The sequence below is a fragment of the Salmo salar genome, chromosome 12 (genome assembly GCF_965601325.2).
Source record: "Salmo salar chromosome 12, fSalSal1, whole genome shotgun sequence".
Taxonomy (NCBI): Eukaryota; Metazoa; Chordata; class Actinopteri; order Salmoniformes; family Salmonidae; genus Salmo; species Salmo salar.
This window is the reverse complement of record NC_138302.1, coordinates 22,101,687-22,127,500: the sequence shown is the minus strand read 5'-3', so window position 1 is coordinate 22,127,500 and position 25,814 is coordinate 22,101,687. Positions and strand designations below refer to the sequence as shown.

General features: G+C 45.4%; 1 protein-coding gene across 1 annotated transcript in view; it reads left to right on the top strand.

Annotated features, from left to right (window-relative positions):
- LOC106593718 (beta-1,3-N-acetylglucosaminyltransferase manic fringe-like) overlaps window positions 1-20,783 on the top strand; it is a 33,007-nt gene extending 12,224 nt beyond the window's left edge. The window contains exons 5-8 of the mRNA XM_045691005.2: window positions 2,641-2,726; window positions 3,185-3,350; window positions 17,945-18,030; window positions 20,083-20,783. Of these exons, the coding sequence (XP_045546961.1) occupies window positions 2,641-2,726; window positions 3,185-3,350; window positions 17,945-18,030; window positions 20,083-20,134 (390 nt within the window). The 3' untranslated portion in view covers window positions 20,135-20,783. The remainder of the gene's footprint in view (window positions 1-2,640; window positions 2,727-3,184; window positions 3,351-17,944; window positions 18,031-20,082) is intronic.
- The last annotated feature ends 5,031 nt before the right edge of the window (window positions 20,784-25,814 follow it).

Sequence of the window (25,814 nt, the reverse complement as noted above, 5' to 3'; positions counted from 1 at the left end):
TCTGCACATATGTGCCGTAGTTCGCACACTTTCAGGGGACCACTTTTGGCTTGTGGACGCTACTTTCAGAACTACTGGCTGAAAAGTATACAAAAGTACCGGAGAATCTCTTTAAGTAGTATGTTACTGTGGCCATTGGAATATGTCTTTCTGTCTCTCTTCCTGAGGGGGTCACTGATCTGTTTGATCATTCGATGCCAAGATGGTTGCCATGGGAATTCTCAACCTCAAACAGAGTTGGCCAAGCACTGTAAATTATTCAAGTCATTCCACCTCTCTCCTCTTTCAATTCACTTCTCATCAGGAATGGAGGGATGGAAGGATGGAAGGATGAAGGGATGATTGTAGATCCATCCATTTATGTGGTTTTAGTCACTGTGGAGTGTTTTTCTAACCAGAGGGTTGATTGGTGATTGGCATGTTATTGGTCATTGATCTAAGAACCATGTCATCAAGTGGACGTGTCAAAGACACCCCAGGGGATAGGCTGTCAACAAGCAGGATCGGTCGATTCGATTGGTTTAGGAACAGACATGCTCACACTAGATAAACATGTGTCTTGTACTGTGTGTGTGTGTAAGTAAGTGTGTGTCTCATTTTCAGTAGAATGAATGACTGTATTGAGCCTAAGTGTATCTTGGTTCCCGAGAGTGTCTCGTAAAGCATTCTCTCTCTCTCTCTCTCTCTCTCTCTCTCTCTCTCTCTCTCTCTCTCTCTCTCTCTCTCTCTCTCTCTCTCCTCCTCCTCCTCCCTGGGTAGAGAGTAGATTTAGCATTGACAGTAGGACAGGCCTCAGACTCCCTAGAGAAAAGGAACACAAGGTCGGAGGAGATGAGGATGAGAGGAGGGGAGGAGAGGGGGACTCCAGAGAGGGAGGAGGAGAGGACCTTGGGAGAATGATGATACACATACCTGTTGTGATTTACGCTGCTGTCACGGCAACCGATACAAATCAAATCAAATGTTATTTGTCACATGTGCTGAATACAACAGGTGTAGACCTTTCAGTGAAATGCTTACTTACAAGCCCTTAACCAACAATGCAATTTTAAGAAAAATACCTAAAAATAGAAAGAAAGTAACAAATAATTAGAGCAGCATTAAAATAGCAATAGCGAGGCTATATACAGGGAGTACTGGTACAGAGTCAATGTGCAGGGGCACCGGCTAGTCGAGGTAATTGAGGTAATATGTACATGTAGGTAGAGTTATTGAAGTGACTATGCATAGATAATAAACAGAGAGTAGCAGCTTAAAAGAGGGGGAAGGGGGCAATGTAAATAGTCTGGGTAGCCATTTGATTAGATGTTCAGGAGTCTTATGGCTTGGGGGTAGAAGCTGTTGAGAAGCCTCTTGAACCTAGACTTGGTGCTCCGGTACCACTTGCCGTGCGGTAGCAGAGAGAACAGTCTATGACTTGGGTGACTGGAGTCTTTGACAATTTTTAGGACCTTCCTCTGACACCGCCTGGTATAGAGGTCCTGGATGGCAGGAAGCTTGGCCCCAGTGATGTACTGGGCCGTACGCACTATCCTTTGTAGTGCCTTGCGGTCAGAGGCCGTGCAGTTGCCATATCAGGCAGTGATGCAACCAGTCAGGATGCTCTCGATGGTGCAACTGTAAAACCTTTTGAGGATCTGGGGACCCATGCCAAATCTTGTCAGTCTCCTGAGGGGGAATAGGTTTTGTCGTGCCCTCTTCACTACTGTCTTAGTGTGCTTGGACCATGTTAGTTTGTTGGTGATGTGGACACCAAGGAACTTGAAGCTCTCAACCTGCGCCACTACTACCTCGTCGATGAGATACACAACAACAACTCCACCCCACCCACCATCTGATTTGCATGACAAATACCAAACAAATAACAGATATATTGTCCGTTTGACAAATGCTACACAAATATAAACATACATTATCTCCTTGTTAATCACTTACGAGATAAATAGCACACAAAACATGTCAGACTTTTGTAAATGCTTAAAAGTAGCATATGCAAGACTCATAGCAAAGTGAGTCAGGGAGAACTGAGAAAGTCTATCTGTCACGGTCGTCGTATGAAGGAGACCAAGGCGCAGCGTCCGTATCGTTCCACATCTTTATTTATACGTGAATCTATGAAAGACATACAATAAACTAATAAACAAAACAACAAACCGTGACAAAGAGGTGCAACATACACTAACTCAAAATAATCTCCCACAAACACAGGTAGGAAAAACAACTACTTAAATATGATCCCCAATTAGAGACAACGATGACCAGCTGCCTCTAATTGGGGATCATCCAAAAACCACAACATAGAAAAACAGAAACTAGAACCAAACAACATAGAACTAAATACACTAGATATACCCCCCAGTCACACCCTGACCTACTCTACCATAGAAAATAAGAGCTCTCTATGGTCAGGACGTGACACAATCGTTGTAAGTACATCACAGAATATGATGAGTTTGAGGGAAACTGAGGACACAGAGAGTGTTGTATCATCGTTGTGGATGGAGGGAGTTTCCTCTACCTGTTCTAGCACATCAACCTTTCCATGATTCATTCTGTCTGGAAGGTGGAAGTCTGTGCTCTGTTCATGTCAAAGAGAGGTGCAGTTCTGCTTGGTGATTGTGTGTGTATTTTTCTTTCTAGAAAGAAGTGCAGTTCTGGTTTGCCACGGGAGGAGCAGGCTTCTGTCTGAGTCGCAGACTAGCTGAGAAGATGGCTCCATGGGCTAGGTGAGGAGTGTGTGTGTCTGTGTATGAGTGTGTGTGTGTCTGTGTGTGTGTGTGTGTGTGTGTGTGTGTGTGTGTGTGTGTATGTGTGTGTGTGTGTGTGTGTGTGTGTGTGTGTGTGTGTGTGTGTGTGTGTGTGTGTCTGTGTGTCTGTGTGTCTGTGTGTGTGTGTATGAGTGTGTGTGTGTGTTTGGGTCAAGAGGGAACTCTAGTCCATGAGAACAGGTGTGTGTGTAGGGGTTTGTCTGTGTGAAAGATGGAGAGTCATGGAGTGTACATTATGTCTGTGAATGTATGTGACAGTGTGTTGGGTCATTGGACATACAGTCTGTGTATATGCTTGTCTTTATGTGAATGTATGTGTGACGGTCCGGTCTGGGTTTGAGTCAATGTGGGTGTATCTATATCTAACTCTGTGTGTGTGTGTGTGTGTGTGTGTGTGTGTCTACCTGTGTGTCTAGTGGTCCCAGGTTTGAGCAGACGTCAGCAGTGATCCGTCTGCCAGATGACTGTACAGTAGGCTTCATCGTAGAGAGAAGACTGGGGATATCCATGGTCCACAGTTCAGTGTTCCACTCTCACCTGGAGAACCTGCTACTGCTGACGCCCAGCAATATACCTCTACAGGTCAGATACACACACCCAGCAATATACCTCTACAGGTCAGATACACACACACCCAGCAATATACCTCTACAGGTCAGATACACACACACCCAGCAATATACCTCTACAGGTCAGATACACACACACCCAGCAATATACCTCTACAGGTCAGATACACACACCCAGCAATATACCTCTACAGGTCAGATACACACACACCCAGCAATATACCTCTACAGGTCAGATACACACGCCCAGCAATATACCTCTACAGGTCAGATACACACACACCCAGCAATATACCTCTACAGGTCAGATACACACACACCCAGCAATATACCTCTACAGGTCAGATACACACACACCCAGCCATATACCTCTACAGGTCAGATACACACACCCAGCAATATACCTCTACAGGTCAGATACACACACCCAGCAATATACCTCTACAGGTCAGATACACACACACACCCAGCAATATACCTCTACAGGTCAGACACACACACCCAGCAATATACCTCTACAGGTCAGATACACACGCCCAGCAATATACCTCTACAGGTCAGATACACACACACCCAGCAATATACCTCTACAGGTCAGATACACACACACCCAGCAATATACCTCTACAGGTCAGATACACACAAACCCAGCAATATACCTCTACAGGTCAGACACACACACCCAGCAATATACCTCTACAGGTCAGATACACACACCCAGCAATATACCTCTACAGGTCAGATACACACACCCAGCAATATACCTCTACAGGTCAGATACACACACACACCCAGCAATATACCTCTACAGGTCAGATACACACACACACCCAGCAATATACCTCTACAGGTCAGATACACACACACCCAGCAATATACCCCTACAGGTCATATACACACACACCCAGCAATATACCTCTACAGGTCAGACACACACACCCAGCAATATACCTCTACAGGTCAGACACACACACCCAGCAATATACCTCTACAGGTCAGATACACACACACCCAGCAATATACATCTACAGGTCAGATACTCACACACCCAGCAATATACCTCTACAGGTCAGATACACACACCCAGCAATATACCTCTACAGGTCAGATACACACACCCAGCAATATACCTCTACAGGTCAGATACACACACACCCAGCAATATACCTCTACAGGTCAGACAAACACACACCCAGCAATATACCTCTACAGGTCAGATACAAACACCCAGCAATATACCTCTACAGGTCAGATACACACACCCAGCAATATACCTCTACAGGTCAGATAAACACACACCCAGCAATATACCTCTACAGGTCAGATACACACACACCCAGCAATATACCTCTACAGGTCAGATACACACACCCAGCAATATACCTCTACAGGTCAGATACACACACCCAGCAATATACCTCTACAGGTCAGACACACACACCCAGCAATATACCTCTACAGGTCAGACACACACACCCAGCAATATACCTCTACAGGTCAGATACACACACCCAGCAATATACCTCTACAGGTCAGACACACACACCCAGCAATATACCTCTACAGGTCAGACACACACACCCAGGAATATACCTCTACAGGTCAGATACACACACACCCAGCAATATACCTCTACACGTCAGATACACACACCCAGCAATATACCTCTACAGGTCAGATACACACACCCAGCAATATACCTCTACAGGTCAGATAAACACACACCCAGCAATATACCTCTACAGGTCAGATACACACACCCAGCAATATACCTCTACAGGTCAGATACACACACCCAGCAATATACCTCTACAGGTCAGATACACACACCCAGCAATATACCTCTACAGGTCAGACACACACACCCAGCAATATACCTCTACAGGTCAGACACACACACCCAGCAATATACCTCTACAGGTCAGATACACACACACCCAGCAATATACCTCTACAGGTCAGATCACACACACCCAGCAATATACCTCTACAGGTCAGATCACACACACACCCAGCAATATACCTCTACAGGTCAGATACACACACACCCAGCAATATACCTCTACAGGTCAGATCACACACACACCCAGCAATATACCTCTACAGGTCAGATACACACACCCAGCAATATACCTCTACAGGTCAGATCACACACACCCAGCAATATACCTCTACAGGTCAGATCACACACACCCAGCAATATACCTCTACAGGTCAGATACACACACACACCCAGCAATATACCTCTACAGGTCAGACACACACACCCAGCAATATACCTCTACAGGTCAGATACACACACACCCAGCAATATACCTCTACAGGTCAGATACACACACCCAGCAATATACCTCTACAGGTCAGATACACACACCCAGCAATATACCTCTACAGGTCAGATACACACACACCCAGCAATATACCTCTACAGGTCAGATACACACACACCCAGCAATATACCTCTACAGGTCAGATACACACACACCCAGCAATATACCTCTACAGGTCAGATACACACACACCCAGCAATATACCTCTACAGGTCAGATACACACACACACCCAGCAATATACCTCTACAGGTCAGACACACACACCCAGCAATATACCTCTACAGGTCAGAACACACACACCCAGCAATATACCTCTACAGGTCAGATACACACACACCCAGCAATATACCTCTACAGGTCAGACACACACACCCAGCAATATACCTCTACAGGTCAGATACACACACACCCAGCAATATACCTCTACAGGTCAGATACACACACACCCAGCAATATACCTCTACAGGTCAGATACACACACCCAGCAATATACCTCTACAGGTCAGATACACACACACCCAGCAATATACCTCTACAGGTCAGATACACACACACCCAGCAATATACCTCTACAGGTCAGATACACACACACCCAGCAATATACCTCTACAGGTCAGATACACACACACCCAGCAATATACCTCTACAGGTCAGATACACACACACCCAGCAATATACCTCTACAGGTCAGATACACACACACCCAGCAATATACCTCTACAGGTCAGATACACACACACCCAGCAATATACCTCTACAGGTCAGATACACACACACCCAGCAATATACCTCTACAGGTCAGACACACACACCCAGCAATATACCTCTACAGGTCAGATACACACACACCCAGCAATATACCTCTACAGGTCAGATACACACACCCAGCAATATACCTCTACAGGTCAGACACACACACCCAGCAATATACCTCTACAGGTCAGATACACACACACCCAGCAATATACCTCTACAGGTCAGATACACACACACCCAGCAATATACCTCTACAGGTCAGATACACACACACCCAGCAATATACCTCTACAGGTCAGATACACACACCCAGCAATATACCTCTACAGGTCAGACACACACACCCAGCAATATACCTCTACAGGTCAGATACACACACACCCAGCAATATACCTCTACAGGTCAGATACACACACCCAGCAATATACCTCTACAGGTCAGACACACACACCCAGCAATATACCTCTACAGGTCAGATACACACACACCCAGCAATATACCTCTACAGGTCAGATACACACACACCCAGCAATATACCTCTACAGGTCAGATACACACACACCCAGCAATATACCTCTACAGGTCAGATACACACACCCAGCAATATACCTCTACAGGTCAGATACACACACACCCAGCAATATACCTCTACAGGTCAGATACACACACACCCAGCAATATACCTCTACAGGTCAGATACACACACACCCAGCAATATACCTCTACAGGTCAGATACACACACACCCAGCAATATACCTCTACAGGTCAGATACACACACACCCAGCAATATACCTCTACAGGTCAGATACACACACCCAGCAATATACCTCTACAGGTCAGATACACACACACACCCAGCAATATACCTCTACAGGTCAGATACACACACCCAGCAATATACCTCTACAGGTCAGATACACACACACCCAGCAATATACCTCTACAGGTCAGATCACACACACCCAGCAATATACCTCTACAGGTCAGATACACACACACCCAGCAATATACCTCTACAGGTCAGATACACACACACCCAGCAATATACCTCTACAGGTCAGATACACACACCCAGCAATATACCTCTACAGGTCAGATACACACACACCCAGCAATATACCTCTACAGGTCAGATACACACACACCAGCAATATACCTCTACAGGTCAGATACACACACACCCAGCAATATACCTCTACAGGTCAGATACACACACACCCAGCAATATACCTCTACAGGTCAGATACACACACACCCAGCAATATACCTCTACAGGTCAGATACACACACCCAGCAATATACCTCTACAGGTCAGATACACACACACCCAGCAATATACCTCTACAGGTCAGATACACACACCCAGCAATATACCTCTACAGGTCAGATACACACACACACCCAGCAATATACCTCTACAGGTCAGACACACACCCAGCAATATACCTCTACAGGTCAGACACACACACCCAGCAATATACCTCTACAGGTCAGATACACACACACCCAGCAATATACCTCTACAGGTCAGATACACACACCCAGCAATATACCTCTACAGGTCAGACACACACACCCAGCAATATACCTCTACAGGTCAGATACACACACACCCAGCAATATACCTCTACAGGTCAGATACACACACACCCAGCAATATACCTCTACAGGTCAGATACACACACACCCAGCAATATACCTCTACAGGTCAGATACACACACACCCAGCAATATACCTCTACAGGTCAGATACACACACACCCAGCAATATACCTCTACAGGTCAGATACACACACACCCAGCAATATACCTCTACAGGTCAGATACACACACACCCAGCAATATACCTCTACAGGTCAGATACACACACCCAGCAATATACCTCTACAGGTCAGATACACACACACCCAGCAATATACCTCTACAGGTCAGATACACACACCCAGCAATATACCTCTACAGGTCAGATACACACACACCCAGCAATATACCTCTACAGGTCAGATACACACACACCCAGCAATATACCTCTACAGGTCAGATACACACACCCAGCAATATACCTCTACAGGTCAGATACACACACCCAGCAATATACCTCTACAGGTCAGATACACACACACCCAGCAATATACCTCTACAGGTCAGATACACACACACCCAGCAATATACCTCTACAGGTCAGATCACACACACCCAGCAATATACCTCTACAGGTCAGATACACACACACCCAGCAATATACCTCTACAGGTCAGATACACACACCCAGCAATATACCTCTACAGGTCAGATACACACACACCCAGCAATATACCTCTACAGGTCAGACACACACACCCAGCAATATACCTCTACAGGTCAGATACACACACACCCAGCAATATACCTCTACAGGTCAGATACACACACACCCAGCAATATACCTCTACAGGTCAGATACACACACACCCAGCAATATACCTCTACAGGTCAGATACACACACCCAGCAATATACCTCTACAGGTCAGATACACACACACCCAGCAATATACCTCTACAGGTCAGATACACACACACCCAGCAATATACCTCTACAGGTCAGATACACACACACCCAGCAATATACCTCTACAGGTCAGATCACACACACCCAGCAATATACCTCTACAGGTCAGATACACACACACCCAGCAATATACCTCTACAGGTCAGATACACACACCCAGCAATATACCTCTACAGGTCAGATACACACACACCCAGCAATATACCTCTACAGGTCAGATACACACACACCCAGCAATATACCTCTACAGGTCAGATACACACACACCCAGCAATATACCTCTACAGGTCAGATACACACACCCAGCAATATACCTCTACAGGTCAGATACACACACACCCAGCAATATACCTCTACAGGTCAGATCACACACACCCAGCAATATACCTCTACAGGTCAGATCACACACACACCCAGCAATATACCTCTACAGGTCAGACACACACACCCAGCAATATACCTCTACAGGTCAGATACACACACACCCAGCAATATACCTCTACAGGTCAGACACACACACCCAGCAATATACCTCTACAGGTCAGATACACACACACCCAGCAATATACCTCTACAGGTCAGATACACACACACCCAGCAATATACCTCTACAGGTCAGATACACACACACCCAGCAATATACCTCTACAGGTCAGATACACACACACCCAGCAATATACCTCTACAGGTCAGATACACACACACCCAGCAATATACCTCTACAGGTCAGATACACACACCCAGCAATATACCTCTACAGGTCAGATACACACACACCCAGCAATATACCTCTACAGGTCAGATACACACACCCAGCAATATACCTCTACAGGTCAGATACACACACACCCAGCAATATACCTCTACAGGTCAGATACACACACACCCAGCAATATACCTCTACAGGTCAGACACACACACCCAGCAATATACCTCTACAGGTCAGATACACACACACCCAGCAATATACCTCTACAGGTCAGATACACACACCCAGCAATATACCTCTACAGGTCAGACACACACACCCAGCAATATACCTCTACAGGTCAGATACACACACACCCAGCAATATACCTCTACAGGTCAGATACACACACACCCAGCAATATACCTCTACAGGTCAGATACACACACACCCAGCAATATACCTCTACAGGTCAGATACACACACACCCAGCAATATACCTCTACAGGTCAGATCACACACACCCAGCAATATACCTCTACAGGTCAGATACACACACACACAGCAATATACCTCTACAGGTCAGACACACACACACCCAGCAATATACCTCTACAGGTCAGATACACACACCCAGCAATATACCTCTACAGGTCAGACACACACACCCAGCAATATACCTCTACAGGTCAGAACACACACACCCAGCAATATACCTCTACAGGTCAGATACACACACACCCAGCAATATACCTCTACAGGTCAGATACACACACACCCAGCAATATACCTCTACAGGTCAGATACACACACACCCAGCAATATACCTCTACAGGTCAGATCACACACACCCAGCAATATACCTCTACAGGTCAGATACACACACACCCAGCAATATACCTCTACAGGTCAGATACACACACACCCAGCAATATACCTCTACAGGTCAGATACACACACACCCAGCAATATACCTCTACAGGTCAGATACACACACACCCAGCAATATACCTCTACAGGTCAGATACACACACCCAGCAATATACCTCTACAGGTCAGATACACACACACCCAGCAATATACCTCTACAGGTCAGATACACACACACCCAGCAATATACCTCTACAGGTCAGATACACACACACCCAGCAATATACCTCTACAGGTCAGATCACACACACCCAGCAATATACCTCTACAGGTCAGATACACACACACCCAGCAATATACCTCTACAGGTCAGATACACACACACCCAGCAATATACCTCTACAGGTCAGATACACACACACCCAGCAATATACCTCTACAGGTCAGATACACACACACCCAGCAATATACCTCTACAGGTCAGATACACACACACCCAGCAATATACCTCTACAGGTCAGATACACACACACCCAGCAATATACCTCTACAGGTCAGACACACACACACCCAGCAATATACCTCTACAGGTCAGATACACACACACCCAGCAATATACCTCTACAGGTCAGATACACACACACCCAGCAATATACCTCTACAGGTCAGATCACACACACCCAGCAATATACCTCTACAGGTCAGATACACACACACCCAGCAATATACCTCTACAGGTCAGATACACACACACCCAGCAATATACCTCTACAGGTCAGATCACACACACACCCAGCAATATACCTCTACAGGTCAGATCACACACACCCAGCAATATACCTCTACAGGTCAGATACACACACACCCAGCAATATACCTCTACAGGTCAGATACACACACACCCAGCAATATACCTCTACAGGTCAGATACACACACCCAGCAATATACCTCTACAGGTCAGATACACACACCCAGCAATATACCTCTACAGGTCAGATACACACACCCAGCAATATACCTCTACAGGTCAGACACACACACCCAGCAATATACCTCTACAGGTCAGATACACACACACCCAGCAATATACCTCTACAGGTCAGATACACACACACCCAGCAATATACCTCTACAGGTCAGATACACACACCCAGCAATATACCTCTACAGGTCAGATACACACACACCCAGCAATATACCTCTACAGGTCAGATCACACACACCCAGCAATATACCTCTACAGGTCAGATACACACACACCCAGCAATATACCTCTACAGGTCAGATACACACACACCCAGCAATATACCTCTACAGGTCAGATACACACACACCCAGCAATATACCTCTACAGGTCAGATACACACACACCCAGCAATATACCTCTACAGGTCAGATACACACACCCAGCAATATACCTCTACAGGTCAGATACACACACACCCAGCAATATACCTCTACAGGTCAGATACACACACACCCAGCAATATACCTCTACAGGTCAGATACACACACCCAGCAATATACCTCTACAGGTCAGACACACACACCCAGCAATATACCTCTACAGGTCAGATACACACACACCCAGCAATATACCTCTACAGGTCAGATACACACACACCCAGCAATATACCTCTACAGGTCAGATACACACACACCCAGCAATATACCTCTACAGGTCAGATACACACACCCAGCAATATACCTCTACAGGTCAGAACACACACACCCAGCAATATACCTCTACAGGTCAGATACACACACACACAGCAATATACCTCTACAGGTCAGACACACACACACCCAGCAATATACCTCTACAGGTCAGATCACACACACCCAGCAATATACCTCTACAGGTCAGACACACACACCCAGCAATATACCTCTACAGGTCAGATACACACACACCCAGCAATATACCTCTACAGGTCAGATACACACACACCCAGCAATATACCTCTACAGGTCAGATACACACACCCAGCAATATACCTCTACAGGTCAGATCACACACACCCAGCAATATACCTCTACAGGTCAGATACACACACACCCAGCAATATACCTCTACAGGTCAGATACACACACCCAGCAATATACCTCTACAGGTCAGATACACACACACACCCAGCAATATACCTCTACAGGTCAGACACACACCCAGCAATATACCTCTACAGGTCAGACACACACACCCAGCAATATACCTCTACAGGTCAGATACACACACACACAGCAATATACCTCTACAGGTCAGATACACACACCCAGCAATATACCTCTACAGGTCAGACACACACACCCAGCAATATACCTCTACAGGTCAGATACACACACACCCAGCAATATACCTCTACAGGTCAGATACACACACACCCAGCAATATACCTCTACAGGTCAGATACACACACACCCAGCAATATACCTCTACAGGTCAGATACACACACCCAGCAATATACCTCTACAGGTCAGACACACACACCCAGCAATATACCTCTACAGGTCAGATACACACACACACAGCAATATACCTCTACAGGTCAGACACACACACACCCAGCAATATACCTCTACAGGTCAGATACACACACACCCAGCAATATACCTCTACAGGTCAGACACACACACCCAGCAATATACCTCTACAGGTCAGATACACACACACCCAGCAATATACCTCTACAGGTCAGATACACACACACCCAGCAATATACCTCTACAGGTCAGATCACACACACCCAGCAATATACCTCTACAGGTCAGATACACACACACCCAGCAATATACCTCTACAGGTCAGATACACACACACCCAGCAATATACCTCTACAGGTCAGATACACACACACCCAGCAATATACCTCTACAGGTCAGATACACACACACCCAGCAATATACCTCTACAGGTCAGATACACACACACCCAGCAATATACCTCTACAGGTCAGATACACACACACCCAGCAATATACCTCTACAGGTCAGATACACACACACACCCAGCAATATACCTCTACAGGTCAGATCACACACACACCCAGCAATATACCTCTACAGGTCAGAACACACACACCCAGCAATATACCTCTACAGGTCAGATACACACACACACAGCAATATACCTCTACAGGTCAGATACACACACCCAGCAATATACCTCTACAGGTCAGACACACACACCCAGCAATATACCTCTACAGGTCAGATCACACACACACCCAGCAATATACCTCTACAGGTCAGATACACACACACCCAGCAATATACCTCTACAGGTCAGATACACACACACCCAGCAATATACCTCTACAGGTCAGATACACACACACCCAGCAATATACCTCTACAGGTCAGATCACACACACCCAGCAATATACCTCTACAGGTCAGATACACACACACCCAGCAATATACCTCTACAGGTCAGATACACACACACCCAGCAATATACCTCTACAGGTCAGATACACACACACCCAGCAATATACCTCTACAGGTCAGATACACACACACCCAGCAATATACCTCTACAGGTCAGACACACACACCCAGCAATATACCTCTACAGGTCAGATACACACACACCCAGCAATATACCTCTACAGGTCAGATACACACACCCAGCAATATACCTCTACAGGTCAGACACACACACCCAGCAATATACCTCTACAGGTCAGATACACACACCCAGCAATATACCTCTACAGGTCAGACACACACACCCAGCAATATACCTCTACAGGTCAGATACACACACACCCAGCAATATACCTCTACAGGTCAGATACACACACACCCAGCAATATACCTCTACAGGTCAGATACACACACCCAGCAATATACCTCTACAGGTCAGATACACACACACCCAGCAATATACCTCTACAGGTCAGATACACACACCCAGCAATATACCTCTACAGGTCAGATACACACACCCAGCAATATACCTCTACAGGTCAGATACACACACACCCAGCAATATACCTCTACAGGTCAGATACACACACCCAGCAATATACCTCTACAGGTCAGACACACACACCCAGCAATATACCTCTACAGGTCAGATACACACACCCAGCAATATACCTCTACAGGTCAGATACACACACCCAGCAATATACCTCTACAGGTCAGATACACACACACACAGCAATATACCTCTACAGGTCAGACACACACACCCAGCAATATACCTCTACAGGTCAGATACACACACCCAGCAATATACCTCTACAGGTCAGACACACACACCCAGCAATATACCTCTACAGGTCAGATACACACACCCAGCAATATACCTCTACAGGTCAGATACACACACACACAGCAATATACCTCTACAGGTCAGATACACACACCCAGCAATATACCTCTACAGGTCAGATACACACACACCCAGCAATATACCTCTACAGGTCAGATACACACACCCAGCAATATACCTCTACAGGTCAGATACACACACACCCAGCAATATACCTCTACAGGTCAGATACACACACACCCAGCAATATACCTCTACAGGTCAGATACACACACCCAGCAATATACCTCTACAGGTCAGATACACACACACCCAGCAATATACCTCTACAGGTCAGATACACACACCCAGCAATATACCTCTACAGGTCAGATACACACACCCAGCAATATACCTCTACAGGTCAGATAAACACACACCCAGCAATATACCTCTACAGGTCAGATACACACACACCCAGCAATATACCTCTACAGGTCAGACACACACACAAACCCAGCAATATACCTCTACAGGTCAGACACACACACCCAGCAATATACCTCTACAGGTCAGATACACACACCCAGCAATATACCTCTACAGGTCAGATACACACACCCAGCAATATACCTCTACAGGTCAGATACACACACCCAGCAATATACCTCTACAGGTCAGATACACACACCCAGCAATATACCTCTACAGGTCAGATACACACACACCCAGCAATATACCTCTACAGGTCAGATACACACACCCAGCAATATACCTCTACAGGTCAGATACACACACACCCAGCAATATACCTCTACAGGTCAGACACACACACACACCCAGCAATATACCTCTACAGGTCAGATACACACACCCAGCAATATACCTCTACAGGTCAGATACACACACACCCAGCAATATACCTCTACAGGTCAGATACACACACCCAGCAATATACCTCTACAGGTCAGATACACACACCCAGCAATATACCTCTACAGGTCAGATACACACACCCAGCAATATACCTCTACAGGTCAGATACACACACACCCAGCAATATACCTCTACAGGTCAGATACACACACCCAGCAATATACCTCTACAGGTCAGACACACACACCCAGCAATATACCTCTACAGGTCAGATACACACACCCAGCAATATACCTCTACAGGTCAGACACACACACCCAGCAATATACCTCTACAGGTCAGACACACACACCCAGCAATATACCTCTACAGGTCAGATACACACACACCCAGCAATATACCTCTACAGGTCAGATACACACACACACCCAGCAATATACCTCTACAGGTCAGACACACACACCCAGCAATATACCTCTACAGGTCAGACACACACACCCAGCAATATACCTCTACAGGTCAGATACACACACACCCAGCAATATACCTCTACAGGTCAGAAACACACACCCAGCAATATACCTCTACAGGTCAGATACACACACCCAGCAATATACCTCTACAGGTCAGATACACACACACCCAGCAATATACCTCTACAGGTCAGATACACACACACACCCAGCAATATACCTCTACAGGTCAGATACACACACCCAGCAATATACCTCTACAGGTCAGATACACACACCCAGCAATATACCTCTACAGGTCAGATACACACACACCCAGCAATATACCTCTACAGGTCAGACACACACACACAGCAATATACCTCTACAGGTCAGACACACACACCCAGCAATATACCTCTACAGGTCAGATACACACACACCCCCTGCAATATACCTCTACAGGTCAGATACACACACCCAGCAATATTCCTCTACAGGTCAGACACACACACCCAGCAATATACCTCTACAGGTCAGACACACACACCCAGCAATATACCTCTACAGGTCAGATACACACACCCAGCAATATACCTCTACAGGTCAGATACACACACCCAGCAATATACCTCTACAGGTCAGACACACACACACACCCAGCAATATACCTCTACAGGTCAGACACACACACCCAGCAATATACCTCTACAGGTCAGATACACACACACCCAGCAATATACCTCTACAGGTCAGATACACACACCCAGCAATATACCTCTACAGGTCAGACACACACACCCAGCAATATACCTCTACAGGTCAGACACACACACCCAGCAATATACCTCTACAGGTCAGACACACATACCCAGCAATATACCTCTACAGGTCAGACACACACACCAGCAATATACCTCTACAGGTCAGATACACACACCCAGCAATATACCTCTACAGGTCAGATACACACACACCCAGCAATATACCTCTACAGGTCAGATACACACACACCCAGCAATATACCTCTACAGGTCAGATACACACACACCCAGCAATATACCTCTACAGGTCAGATACACACACACACACCCAGCAATATACCTCTACAGGTCAGATACACACACACACCCAGCAATATACCTCTACAGGTCAGACACACACACCCAGCAATATACCTCTACAGGTCAGATACACACACCCAGCAATATACCTCTACAGGTCAGATACACACACACCCAGCAATATACCTCTACAGGTCAGATACACAACACACCCAGCAATATACCTCTACAGGTCAGATACACACACACACCCTGCAATATACCTCTACAGGTCAGATACACACACACACCCAGCAATATACCTCTACAGGTCAGACACACACACCCAGCAATATACCTCTACAGGTCAGATACACACACCCAGCAATATACCTCTACAGGTCAGATACACACACACCCAGCAATATACCTCTACAGGTCAGATACACACACACCCAGCAATATACCTCTACAGGTCAGATACACACACACCCAGCAATATACCTCTACAGGTCAGATACACACACCCAGCAATATACCTCTACAGGTCAGATACACACACACCCAGCAATATACCTCTACAGGTCAGATACACACACACACCCAGCAATATACCTCTACAGGTCAGATACACACACCCAGCAATATACCTCTACAGGTCAGATACACACACACCCATGGATATACGAACGCACACATACACACACTCATATAAATCATTTCTGCCTCATGTAATGTGTTGTGTCTCCTCTAAGTTGTATTGTGTGTGTTCTCTCTAGGTGACTCTCAGTTATGGGCTGTTTGAGAACAAGATGAACAGTGTGGAGCTGAATAGACTCTTCTCCAAGGAGGATGATCCCTCCAGGTCAGTACCAACCTGTCCTCATTCCAAGAAACCTTGAAAAAAAACACACCAGGGTTGCAATATTCCGGTAACTTTCCCAAAAATCCCAGGCTTTCCAGAAATCCTGCTTGGTGGATTCCAGAATTCCTTGCTTATTCCCTCCTGATTCCTGTAGTTTTACAACCAGGATTTCTGTAAAACTTTTGGGAAACTCTAGAGGGGGAGATCCTTCTCCTCTGCCTGCTGGGGTACAAGTTCAAAATGTCCCAACATTTATAATAGACCTGGTAGCTATGTGCTGTACATATAGTAGAGGTAAAGTTACTAGGCAACAGGATAGACAATAGGCAGTGGCAGCAGCATATGTGGTGAGTGTGAAAGTGTGTGTGTGTGTGAGTGTATGTGTGTGTGTGGCATCAGTGTGCATGTAACGTGTGTGTGGGCATATGTAGTGTGTGTGTGTGTGTGTGTCTATACGGTATGTGTGTGTGTTGGTGTGTCAGTGTAAGTATGTGTGAGTGTGTGGGTAGAGTCCAGTGTATGTGCATAGAGTCAGTGCAAGTGAGGTAGTTAAAAAAGGGTCAATGCAGGTAGTCTGGATAGATATTTGATTAGCTATTTAGCAGCCTTGTTTAGCAGTCTCATGGTTTCGGGGGTAGACGCTGTTCAGGGTCCTGGTAAGACTTGTCATGTACAGTCGTGGCCAAAAGTTTTGAGAATGACACAAATATACATTTTCATGAAGTCTGCTGCCGGAAACATGTGCCGTAATCATTGCTTTGCACAAAAAGGGCTTCACAGGCAAGGATATTGCTGCCAGTAAGAATGCACCTAAATCAACCATTTATCGGATCATCAAGAACTTCAAGGAGAGCGGTTCAATTGTTGTGAAGAAGGCTTCAGGGCACCCAAGAAAGTCCAGCAAGCGCCAGGACTGTCTCCTAAAGTTGATTCAGCAAATGGGATCGGGGCACCACCAGTACAGAGCTTGCTCAGTAATGGCAGCAGGCAGGTGTGAGTGCATCTGCACGCACAGTGAGGCAAAGACTTTTGGAGGATGGCCTGGTGTCAAGAAGGGCAGCAAAGAAGCCACTTCTCTCCAGGAAAAACATCAGGCACAGACTGATATTCTGCAAAAGGTACAGGGATTGGACTGCTGAGGACTGGGGTAAAGTCATTTTCTCTGATGAATCCCCTTTCCGATTGTTTGGGGCATCCGGAAAAAAGCTTGTCCGGAGAAGACAAGGTGAGCGCTACCATCAGTCCTGTGTCATGCCAACAGTAAAGCATCCTGAGACCATTCATGTGTGGGGTTGCTTCTCAGCCAAGGGAGTGGGCTCACTCACAATTTTGCCTAAGAACACAGCCATGAATAAAGAATGGTACCAACACATCCTCCGAGAGCAACTTCTCCCAACCATCCAGGAACAGTTTGGTGACGAACAATGCCTTTTCCAGCATGATGGAGCACCTTGCCATAAGGCAAAAGTGATAACTAAGTGGCTCGGGGAACAAAACATCGATATTTTGGGTCCATGGCCAGGAAACTCCCAGACCTTAATCCCATTGAGAACTTGTGGTCAATCCTCAAGAGGCGGGTGGACAAACAAAAACCCACAAATTCTGACAAACTCCAAGCATTGATTATGCAAGAATGGGCCGCCATCAGTCAGGATGTGGCCCAGAAGTTAATTGACAGCATGCCAGGGCGGATTGCAGAGGTCTTGCAAAAGAAGGGTCAACACTGCAAATATTGACTCTTTGCATCAACTTCATGTAATTGTCAATAAAAGCCTTTGACTCTTATGAAATGCTTGTAATTATACTTCAGTATTCCATGGTAACATCTGACAAAAATATCTAAAGACAGTGAAGCAGCAAACTTTGTGGAAATTAATATTTGTGTCATTCTCAAATATTTTGTCCACGACTGTATATGCATGTGTACGGCCTTCACAGATGCTGTAAAAAGAACAATCATCTTACTTGTCGATTCAATGTTAATTCATTGTATTTCTGTACATTTAATAATGATATATTTTGTCATTTAGAATGTTCTGTCATTCTTTACAGGTTTAAGACGGTCCACTGTCTACTCTATCCACTGACCAGCTGGTGCCCTTGAAGACTCCAACTCCCAGCAGCACCTGTGCCTCCTGAGATTTTCCAAAATGTTGTCAGCACTTCCTGGATTCTCTGGGTGCATCTCAATAATCTCTCTTTTCTCCTGAAGTGTACACTCGTTTACTACTTCCAACAAATCTAAAAGTGATGGGTTGGTCAAGGTATGGGCTAGTGGGAGTTTCACCCCTACGTCTTACCCCAGTCATTTACTTTGAAATCAGTGTACAAACTTTGGGAGCAAGGAGAGATAATTGGGACACAGCCCTGGTTTTACATGGAATAACAGGGACTACAAGCACTGGTGCAGAATGCAGCGTGCACTTCCTGTAACCTATCTACTTATTGTAGGAGTTCTATGAGCCCTCCAGAGCCCTTAACAAGACAGCACTTGCATCATGTATTTGGAGGTGTCTATATTTGTTGAACAGAGACCAAAAGAAATAGGAATATACTTTTTTTATAGATTTGTATTACTTCTTATGATGAACTCTGGTGAAATTCACTGCTGTAAAATATCCGCCGTTTTTTGAATCTGTTCTGCAAAAATCTGACTGAATCTGACTGCAAAAATGTTTTGAAATTGTTGGAAAGGCATGTTTTTTTTATTTGAACTCCTTGATGAACTTTAAAAGTGTATTTATGTCCCAGTCTGAGCTGTCTGTACATAGTTCCTGGTTTCTGCAAAGCCTGAAAGAATCATCATGGTTTATACCATGATGCCCTGTGTGTACTGGAGATACAGTGTGTGTGTTTGTGTGTGTTTGTGTGTGTGTGTGTGAGACAAGGAGAGTGTGTCAAATGGAGTGTGTAGAAATTAGATCAAAAAATACATTACTAGTATTCTTTTTTTAAATGATGCCCAGCTCATGTGAGGCCTGAGGCAATTGCCTCTTCTGTAAGTCTGTAAGTTACTTAATGGTAAGTCTGCCATTGCCGACGGCACACACCACAACCACTTCAGATTCAGTGAGGCTATGAGCAATGATTTAGGCCAGTGTGTGTGTGTGTGTGTGTGTGTGTGTGTGTGTGTGTGTGTGTGTGTGTGTGTGTGTGTGTGTGTGTGTGTGTGTGTGTGTCATATGAAGGACAGTGAGTAGATCTGAACTACAGATGACAGGCGTGATTCGCTGGGTCGTAGCGGTTCAGGATTCTCAGAGGACTGAGAGGGATACAGGGAATCGGTGAAGGGTTAAATAAGATTGGGAATTGTCAGTGCGTGTGTGTACTCTGTGTGTGTGTTTTCAGTGTGTGAACCCTCTGTGTGTCTATCTCCAGTGGTGCATGGACACCTCTCTCCCCCCATGTTCTCCCAGAGGTATACACAGAAACAGTGAGGGGTGTACTCACCCGTCACCTCAAGGCCACACACTCTCGGTGTGTGTGTGTGTGTTTGTGTGTATGTATCACTGTGTGTTAATGTGTGTATGTGTATAGGTTTGTGTGTGTGACTTAGTGTTTGTGTGTATCTCTGTGTGCTAATGTGTGTGTTTCTGTATCTCTGTGTATGTATGTTTGTGTGTGTGTTAGTGTGTGTATCTTTCTGTTTCTGTGTGTGTGTGTCAGTGTGTGTATCTTTCTGTTTCTGTGTGTGTGTGTGTTAGTGTGTGTATCTTTCTGTTTCTGTGTGTGTGTGTGTGTTAGTGTGTGTATCTTTCTGTTTCTGTGTGTGTGTGTGTGTTAGTGTGTGTATCTCTCTGTTTCTGTGTGTGTGTGTGTGTTAGTGTGTGTATCTTTCTGTTTGTGTGTGTGTGTGTGTTAGTGTGTGTATCTCTCTGTTTCTGTGTGTGTGTGTGTTAGTGTGTGTATCTTTCTGTTTGTGTGTGTGTGTGTTAGTGTGTGTATCTTTCTGTTTGTGTGTGTGTGTGTGTTAGTGTGTGTATCTTTCTGTTTCTGTGTGTGTGTGTTAGTGTGTGTATCTCTCTGTTTCTGTGTGTGTGTTAGTGTGTGTATCTTTCTGTTTCTGTGTGTGTGTGTGTTAGTGTGTGTATCTTTCTGTTTCTGTGTGTGTGTGTGTTAGTGTGTGTATCTTTCTGTTTCTGTGTGTGTGTGTGTTAGTGTGTGTATCTCTCTGTTTCTGTGTGTGTGTTAGTGTGTGTATCTTTCTGTTTCTGTGTGTGTGTGTGTTAGTGTGTGTATCTTTCTGTTTCTGTGTGTGTGTGTGTTAGTGTGTGTATCTCTCTGTTTCTGTGTGTGTGTGTGTCAGTGTGTGTATCTCTCTGTTTCTGTGTGTGTGTGTCAGTGTGTGTATCTTTCTGTTTCTGTGTGTGTGTGTGTGTCAGTGTGTGTATCTCTCTGTTTCTGTGTGTGTGTTAGTGTGTGTATCTTTCTGTTTCTGTGTGTGTGTGTGTTAGTGTGTGTATCTTTCTGTTTCTGTGTGTGTGTGTTAGTGTGTGTATCTCTCTGTTTCTGTGTGTGTGTGTCAGTGTGTGTATCTTTCTGTTTCTGTGTGTGTGTGTCAGTGTGTGTATCTCTCTGTTTCTGTGTGTGTGTGTCAGTGTGTGTATCTCTCTGTTTCTGTGTGTGTGTGTCAGTGTGTGTATCTCTCTGTTTCTGTGTGTGTGTTTCACCAAGGAGAAGGGACTTACTCTCCACAGTATGACTCATATCCTCTCTGGTCTCAGAGGTGGTGTTACATCATGACAGTCCTGTGTAGCTCAGTTGGTAGAGCATGGTGCTTGCAACGTCAAGGTTGTGGGTTTGATTCCCGTGGGGGACCAGTACAAAAATGTATTCACTCACTACTGTAAGTCACTCTGGATAAGAGTGTCTGTTAAATGACTACAGTGTAAAATGTTAGGAACTGAACCAAGCGTGTGTGTGATGCACAGAGATACTGTAAAATGTGTGTACTGGTACTCTGTAAAAGGCAGGGATTGGTCCACCGTAGGGGTGAAATGGCCCCAGGCTGTGATAGTTGGAGTGTAGCACTCACTGTTGTGTTTGTGTTGCTCTCAGCGCTGCAGTTTCATCTTCTGTCCGTCTCATGAAACGGCTATACAGGATTCTAAAAGGTCGTCAGCGAGAGAATAGAGTCGCCCTGGGTCTCAACGAATCACAATGTTCCATTTAAGACCTCTCTAGACCTTTCTACATCCCCTGGCTGAGCGGAGTGTGTCTGGAGAGAACGACTGAACAAAGATATTCTCATCTCTTAGTATTTGTGTGTCCATTGACCCTAAATAACACCCTAACTAACCCACAATTCCAAGCCTAAACTCTTGTTTAAAGAAGAATGGGGAACAAGACAGAATGGGGAACAAGACAGAATGGCAAACAAGACAGAATGGGGAACAAGACAGAATGGGGAACAAGACAGAATGGGGAACAAGACAGAATGGGGAACAAGACAGAATGGGGAACAAGACAGAATGGCAAACAAGACAGAATGGCGAACAAGACAGAATGGGGAACAAGACAGAATGGCAAACAAGACAGAATGGGGAACAAGACAGAATGGCAAACAAGACAGAATGGCACATTTTTTGCACACATTTGTTTAGATCCCAGTTAGTGAGCATTTCTCCTTAGCCAAGATAATCCATCCACCTGACAGGTGTGGCATATCAAGAAGCTGATTAAACAGCATGATCATTACACGGGTGCAGGTTGTGCTGGGGACAATAAAAGGCTACTTTAAAATGTGCAGTTTTGTTACACAACACAATGTCTCAAGTTGAGGGAGCGTGAAATTGGCATGCTGACTGCAGGAATGTCCACCAGAGCTGTTGCCAGATAATTATATGTTAATTCTTTAATTACAATAAGCCGCCTCCAAAATCGTGTTAGAGAATTTGGCAGTACTTTCATCCGGCCTCATAACCGCAGGCCACGTGTAACCACGCCAGCCCAGGACCTCCACATCTGGCTTCTTCACCTACAGGATCGTCTGAGACTAGCCACCCGGACAGCTGATGAAAATGTGGGTTTGCACAACCGAATAATTTCTGCACAAACTGTCAGAAACCGTCTCAGGGAAGGTGATCTGCGTGCTCGTCATCCTCTCCAGGGTCTTGACCTGACTGCAGTTCAGCGTCGTAACCAACTTCAGTGGACAAATGCCCCCCTTTGATGGTCACTGGCCCGCTGGAGAGGTGTGCTCTTCATGGATGAATCCTGGTTTCAACTGTACCGGGCAGATGGCAGACAGCATGTATGGTGTCGTGTGGGTGAGCAGTTTGCTGATGTCAACGTTGTGAACAGAGTGTCCCATGGTTGTGGTGGGGTTATGGTACGGGCAGGCATAATGCTACGGACAACTAACACAATTGCATTTTATTAATGGCAATTTGAATGCACAAGACCCATTGTTGTGCCATTCATCCGCCACCATCACCTCATGTTTCAGCATGGTAATGCACGGCCCCATGTCACAAGGACCTGTTCACAACTCCTGGAAGCTGAAAATGTCCCAGTTCTTCCATGGCCTTCATAGTCACCAGACATGTCACCCATTCAGCATGTTTGGGATGCTCTGGATCGACGTGTACGACAGCGTGTTCTAGTGTTCTAGTTCCCGCCAAAATACAGAAACTTCGCACACCCATTGAAGAGGAGTGGGACAACATTCCACAGGCCACAATCAACAGCCTGATCAACTCTATGCAAAGGAGATGTGTCACGCTGCATGAGGCAAATGGTGGTCACACCAGATACTGATCCACGCCCCTACCTTTTTTTAAGGTATCTGTGACCAATGGGTGCATATCTGTATTCCCAGTCATGTGAAATCCATAAATCAGGACCTAATGAATTTGTTTCAATTGACAGATTTCCTTTTCCTTATATGAACTATAACAGTAAAATCTTTGAAATTGTTGCATGTTGCGTTTATGTTTTTGTTCAGTGTACATTGCTTTGGCAATGTAAACATATTTTCCCCATGCCAATAAAGCCCTTTGAATAGAATTTAATTGAGAGAGAGAGGGAGATTAGAGCATGAGAGAGGGAGATTAGAGCATGAGAGAGGGAGATTAGAGCATGAGAGAGGGAGATTAGAGCATGAGAGAGGGAGATTAGAGCATGAGAGAGGGAGATTAGAGCATGAGAGAGGGAGATTAGAGCATGAGAGAGGGAGATTAGAGCATGAGAGAGGGAGATTAGAGCATGAGAGAGGGAGAGAAGAGCATGAGAGAGGGAGATTAGAGCATGAGAGAGGGAGATTAGAGCATGAGAGAGGGAGATTAGAGCATGAGAGAGGGAAAGAAGAGCATGAGAGAGGGAGATTAGAGCATGAGAGAGGGAGATTAGAGCATGAGAGAGGGAGATTAGAGCATGAGAGAGGGAGAGAAGAGACCAAGAGTGAAAGAGCATAGGGAGAGTGCTCAGAAATATACCACAAAGAAACTAAAAGTGGGAAACTTAGTTGATTGGCTCATTCAAACCACATCCAGTCAGAGTTCTGTTCAATTCGAGAGGTTACCATAGTGACACACATGTACTGTAGCTGGTGGGGTCCATTGGAGCAGAGGAGAAGTTGTGACTATTTGTAGTTTTTAGGAAACAAAAAATATATTGAAGAATGATTCATTTACAGTAGGTGTTCTTTCTGAGATAGACCTCCTCATTGGCTAAATACTGTAACTAGGTAACTTAGTCCAGCTTGAGGAGTGGCACATCAGACTCATCTGGACTGGCAGAGAAAGTGCTGTCAAGTGGAGAGGTTGCCATAGTGACACATGTAG